The sequence below is a fragment of the Cinclus cinclus genome, chromosome 13, assembly GCF_963662255.1.
Source record: "Cinclus cinclus chromosome 13, bCinCin1.1, whole genome shotgun sequence".
NCBI lineage: Eukaryota > Metazoa > Chordata > Aves > Passeriformes > Cinclidae > Cinclus > Cinclus cinclus.
Window position 1 is genome coordinate 13,218,634 of NC_085058.1, and position 6,225 is coordinate 13,224,858.

Below are 6,225 nucleotides of genomic sequence, written 5' to 3' on the forward strand. Positions count from 1 at the left end.
TACTAAACTTAAATATCTACTAAACTTTAATATCCAGAAATTGTAAGCAGATTCATGTCAGTCTGTTGCGAAAATGTGCAAATTTTAACCTCTGAATGTTGGACTATTAACAGAGCCTCTACAAAAACATCACACATCATGTTAATTCTCCTTAGATAGAAAATGAAAGGAAAAAGTGAAAGAAGTTGCTAAAGATCATTTCCTGTACAACAGCCCACCTATAATAGGTCTGTCAAGGCTTGCACACAAAGGAGTGTGATTCTAAAGCTGTCCCCTGCAGTACAGTCTCTCAAAGCAAACCTGCATGTCATAGCAGCATGATCTGCCTGCTGCTCTGAGATCCTGTATGCCAAATGCTAGCTAGCTGATGCTGCAGTCTGCTGACTTCATTTATATTGAATAAAGGTAAAACTTTGTAAGCCTTGCCTGTGCGTTTCAAACAGATTATTTGGGAATAGGTCTTCAAGATATGTTTGAATGAATCCCTTCCTTTGTGAAAGTTTGTTTTTGAAAACAGAAATCACTGTTACAATCACTGCAGATCTTCAGAGTCTTTTATGGAGATTGGGATAGCATTTTACACAGGTAGTCACTTACTTTGAGCAGAAAGAGCCTGCACTTGTGGTACAGTAAGAGATGAAATAAATACATATTTAATTAAATGGATATAATGGAATGCAATGCCATAGAAGATTCTCTGTGATGCTTTTTCAGCTTCTATATAAAGACAGGTAAATCTATGCAGTAATGACATCTATTTTCCAAGTCATTGCATTTTGTACTTGGTTGATTTTTTTTTAAGTGTGAGTTTCAGCTGAAATTTCTGCCCTCAAAAGCCTTATTTTTTTCATGTAGTTACTCTGTTGTCTAATTAGGTAGGAACATAGACTACAATCTTTTTCTTATTGGATCAACTTAGAGCATGTCATATTTGTTTTCTGCTTTGCCATTTACTTTCATGAAACTTGTGGATGTCCAATTTTCTTTGACAATTTTACCTTACTCTCAAACTTGTTAGAAATTACTATGGATTGGAAAATGCTGTGGGTGAGAAGTAAATGGAACATGGTGATGCATGGAAAAGGCAGTTGTAAGTCTCTAGTCTGTATCACTGTGCTCAAATTCTTGATTACTTGATATTAAAGTGTTTAGAATACATGGAAAAACATAAACTCAATTTATATCCATTAATTAGAAGATAATATAAAAAAAATCTCACTTGTGTTTTAATAATTGGCAATATTGTGCTAGATGGAGGGTGTGGATCAAGCTCAACAACCAACTTTCTTTCAGATGAACTTTAAATGTCAAAACATCTCATGATAACTTTGTGTGTGTTTGGTTTTCAGTGTTTTGGAAACTGTCCACTCATCCTTTTAGAAATTGTCACACTGGTTTGGCTTTGGAAGAATTAGTTAAATATATTCCCGAGAGCCAGTAATTTAATGAAAATCTATTAGGTTTCCTGGGTTCTGTCATCTTTTGTCATCAATGTAGGTGAAAATGGGAAAAGAAGCCTTTCCTGATTTAGAATTTTTGATGTGTTGCTCATCAAATTTTAAGAGATTTTTGCCTGTTATAACCTTGATTAGTTAATGAGATTATGCAATATTACTAATGGCAGACTTTCATTTCCATTTTTAAAATGAACATCTCTAAAATATAAACAGGAAAAAGCAAGAATCAGAGTCTCATCAACCTCTTCTGGCTGTAGTCTTGGGCTTTTATATTCTCTGTCTTTTCATGAAACGAATTCATTCTTATACCCTTCTGGGAAAGCTTGAGGTCTGTCAAGCATTGTACCATCTTCAGGGCCAGGATTTGCTGTAATTATCTCCCAGTGATTCTTATCTTCTTCAACTCTGTGGGAGTCCAGATAATTGTGACAAATGACTTCAAATTCTCTTCCAAAATAAGACCTGCAAAGTCAAAAGAGATGGCATAGGCAGGGAGAATTAACATATATACAAATTCAGCAAATCTTCATTACTTGTGAATTGTACAAGATTTTCTCGTATTTCTCTTGGTTTATTTAGAAATATCACTATACACTTTCAAATACCAGACCCTTAAAAGAAACACAATATCCCACTTTGTTTCCTATGAATAATTTAGGAATTTGAAATCTAAAATCAATGCCACCTTTCTAGCCTCAGAGCTAAAAGGAGCCCCAGCAGAACAAGGCCCTGATAAACCAACTCGACTTGTAAAAGCTGGTTAGGCCCTCATCCCCACTTCTCTGTGACTGAGGAGGACTCTGGCTACTTAATTCTTCTTCAGCCTCAAACTTTCAGACTTTTCATCCTCAAAAACCTTACACAAATCCTGGGTCAGGTCTTGCCAAGAAGTTAATGGGAAACATTGGAATACTCCCTAGGAAGGCCTAATCAATATTAATTTAATGCATGTGTATTAACTGAATGGAGGTATTAACTTCAATTTGTTGAGACATAGATCCAGATGGACATAAGCATGCAGAGTTTTATGCAGTGTGGTTTTATTTAGATTCTTTCTTCCTTACACTTCTTAATAATGTTTTTTTTCCTTCAAAAGTAACCCAAACAACTGACATTGCTCAAGTTATTCAAAGGGAGAACCACCAAGAAACTAGAGAAAACTAAAAGCATGATATGGTAATGAAAAATAAAAAAAAAATCCAAACAACTCAGCATGATCCAACTGTCTGCAACAAAACAGCAGCACATGTTGCAGACAGTTAAAATAAGGGAAAGGAGAATGGCATTCTGGATTATTTTCAATTTCCTCAGTGCATTCCTAAAGCAGCTCTCTTGCTCCTCACAGTAATTCTTGATGTTGGCACATCACTGTGCACACCCCTGCCAGTTGTTAAGTTATTCTTACCACACACAGAAGGTCCTTGGAACAGCTAAGTTGCGATTGGTGTAGCAATGAGTAATAATAATTTTAGTGTCTGCCTGGGGAAAAAAGAACAAGTGAAGACACTTGACAAACATTTTTAAACCACTACTGTGAAAAAAGACTGTCTTTAATAACTAGTTTATTTTGAGTGTGTTTATTAGTGAGCTCATTCATGTAAATGAGTCTTAGTATAAGGCTGTAAAGGAACAGTTGTATTTGTGATACTCTGTTGTACACCAGCACTTCAGAAAGCCTAGCAGCTGTCTTGTACAGGAAAACACTGTGTTTACAGAAGGTTGAAAACATTTGGGAAATCATCCACTTATTCAGATGCCTTTAGAATTTTATTAGACATTTAATGTACAGGACCCCTTATTTAATCACATCTCCAAAGATTGGAAATGGAATTTACTGTCAAAAGGCCTGAAAACCAGGTAAGTAATGCACCCTCACAGCATCATAATGTCAACCTTTGGAAATTTCTGATGAGGAAAACTGAACAAGTCAACCTCAAAATGAACAGTAGAAACAAATACTTGTATGGTTCCCTAATTAGGGATTGTTCCCTCCCTCTCCCCCTTCCTAAAAGCAGAGGTCAGAACTGGCACAAGAGAAATATATTAATAAAATCGACATAACACTTTTTTCTCAGTAGTCCACCCATTTCAATTAAATTTTCATAACATTTCCTACAGTTTTAATTTCTTACAGGAACTGGAAATCCTTCATGTTCAAGACGCAGTTGTGGATCCAAGGACTTAGCTTGCCAGAGAGCCAAACAGGAAACCTCAGCTGTCAAAAATACTTTCTGAAGGTGAGATTTTTTAGCAAAATCTTTAAATGTTTTGTGGTCACTTGCCAGATAAAACTGTAAATAAAAATACATATTAAGGACAGTATTAATGTAAAAGAAAGAAGATATGTAATTTTAAACCATTTTTTTAAACCAGAAAAACTTTTCTCTTGGATCCCAACTGATCAGTTTTCCCAGCTGAAAGTATGTGGGCAAAACCCATAGGATAGATTCTGTACTGTTGATAAACTCATTAAGTAGTTTTATTATGTGCAAATTTGTGAATACTAATTAAATTGAATTTACATTCCAAATAGTTTTATCTCACCAAAATATTTGTTGAGAAGGAAAACTTTTTTAAAGTTGTGGTGGTTTGAGTGCATACGTATGTGTAATGCCTTATTTGCTTTCAATTTGCAGAGAGAAATGTTACCATTTAATAGCAATCTCCTTCCTCAGAATGACAGAATAGTGCAATAGACTTTATGTTTCTACTATGGATTATCTTCATAAAGTCTTCTCATCTTGGAGTTTCACAGAATATTTTGAGTTGGACCCATGAAGATCATCAAGTCCAGCATTTAAGTGAGTTGTTCAAAGTGAAAAAAACCCAGAAAACCTTCTTGAAGAATTCTTTCATGACTCACAATCTAATTGTGATTTCTTTTTCTTTCCATTTTTAGATTTCCTTTATTCAGTCATTCTGGCTAATAGCCCCCTTGGTCTGCACACCTGACCTCAGGCAAGTAGCATAAACTTTCTAATTAGGTATTACTTATCGTGATCTATGCGTTATTCCGAGCCTGTTCTGTAAAACTAAGATGTTGCACCAGTGTACAGCTTTATATATCTATTCTTAGAGAGGGATTCAATGCACATTATCAGTATATGCTACCACTGCCATCTGCAACTTTATTGCCTTACCAGTTTGTCAGAAACCCCTCCTTTTGTCCCAAGAAGAAAGTTCTGCCCATATCGAAGTGGTTCACCTACTGCACTTCCATCAACACTGTTAAAATTGTAAAGGGGAAAAAGGTACATTCAAATCATCAGTTTTACCATTGTTTAGGGTTTTTGTCTCTTTTGGTCTACACTTAGATGTTGCTTTGTGACAACATTTTGTACTGTTTACCTTTTAAAATAGGTAAGATATCTTAACCTAAGGCAGAGCCTTTGACTATTGAGCAGGACCCTGTTCTTCTGTTTCTTCTCCAACAAACAGCAACAATTAAACATATATTTGAGAGAGAAAATAGGCTGGGCTTTTTGAACAGAACCATGTCCACTTCATGGAAAGCAAAAGCAATGACACATATTTCTGCTTGTAGGAGAGTGAATATTTATACTGGTGATATTTGGACATGTTTGGTCTGCAACTGGAATAAAAACAGCTGCAGAATTTACCAAATGATAGTGAACTTGATTCTGTCATCACACTTAGGCTGATTTAGAGGTCCTTGGAATTAATCAGAGCAATATTCAGCATAGAATCAAGCTTAATGCATAACTGAAGACTCTTTCTTAAATACATTAAATTTACTCATATTCCTTTGTATATTGGCAAACTTCGTTGCATAGTTCTCAAAACAAGTTACCTAAAACTAAAATAATAATTGAAAACAACTCAGAATAAAGTAGCAGACCTTACAATACAGAAAGCATTGCGACCTATGGGGTCCACTCTCTTGACTGCACTAAGCCCATGTGAGATCTGCAGGGGTTCATCCGAGTACAGGGATACTTCTTCCATGTCAACAGCCAGAGTCACATCACCACACATTTCGGGGTCCCTCTCCTCCAAGGTCCCTTCCAAATCCGAGGATTTGTTGTCTGGATTCATAAGTAACACGGTGTCTCCAAAGTGAACAAATCCATCAGAAGATACTGACAGCTCTACCTAAATTAGAATTTACATAGTATTTTACAGAATTATCTGAACCTAACGTCAGAAGTATTTTAGTATAAAGTCCATATCATTCTTAGTGCATGCAGAAAATAATAAAAGTTATGTCACTCGGTGGGGAGTTATGGGGAGGTGAACACAACCCTCTTTAAAAATTACCCTCTTGAAAATATTCTCTTGAAGTCTGGCTAATCTCTGTACTAAAAGCTGTCCTTGCTCTCTCTTACGGATGAAATCCCTCAGGAGATCCTGTTGGCAAAGGAGAGAGGAGCAGATATGTTATCCAGCACCCACAATCTCGTGTCTAAAGTGGATTTAGAGAGCCGGGGGGGCAGCCCGGAGAGAGGGAGGCGGCCATGCCCGGGATGGCGGTACCTGATGCGCGTACTCGTCCTCCAGCCAGTTCCCGATGCGGACCCCGAGGCGGTAGGAGGCCATGGCCGGGCCGGACCGCGTCCCGCGTCGCCATAGCGACCGCGCCGCGCCGCGATTGGCCAATCCGGGGAGGGCAGGGCAGCGATTGGCCATCCCGGGGAGGGCAGGGCAGCGATTGGTCAGCCTGGGGCGAATAGGGCAGCGATTGGTCGGCATGGGGAGGGAAGGGCCGGGCGCGGGGTCTGAGCGGCGCTGAGGGCGGGGCGTGACCGTG

At 37.9% G+C, this 6,225-nt stretch overlaps 1 protein-coding gene across 1 annotated transcript; it reads right to left on the reverse strand.

Annotated features, from left to right (window-relative positions):
- Positions 1-1,741: 1,741 nt before the first annotated feature.
- Positions 1,742-6,014, reverse strand: CFAP161 (cilia and flagella associated protein 161). Its single transcript, XM_062501629.1, has 7 exons — positions 5,952-6,014; positions 5,736-5,825; positions 5,317-5,570; positions 4,598-4,682; positions 3,590-3,748; positions 2,863-2,936; positions 1,742-1,919 (listed from the first exon to the last, which is right to left on the reverse strand). Exons 1-7 carry the CDS (start codon positions 6,012-6,014, stop codon positions 1,742-1,744), a joined length of 903 nt encoding a protein of 300 aa, XP_062357613.1.
- Positions 6,015-6,225: the final 211 nt, after the last annotated feature.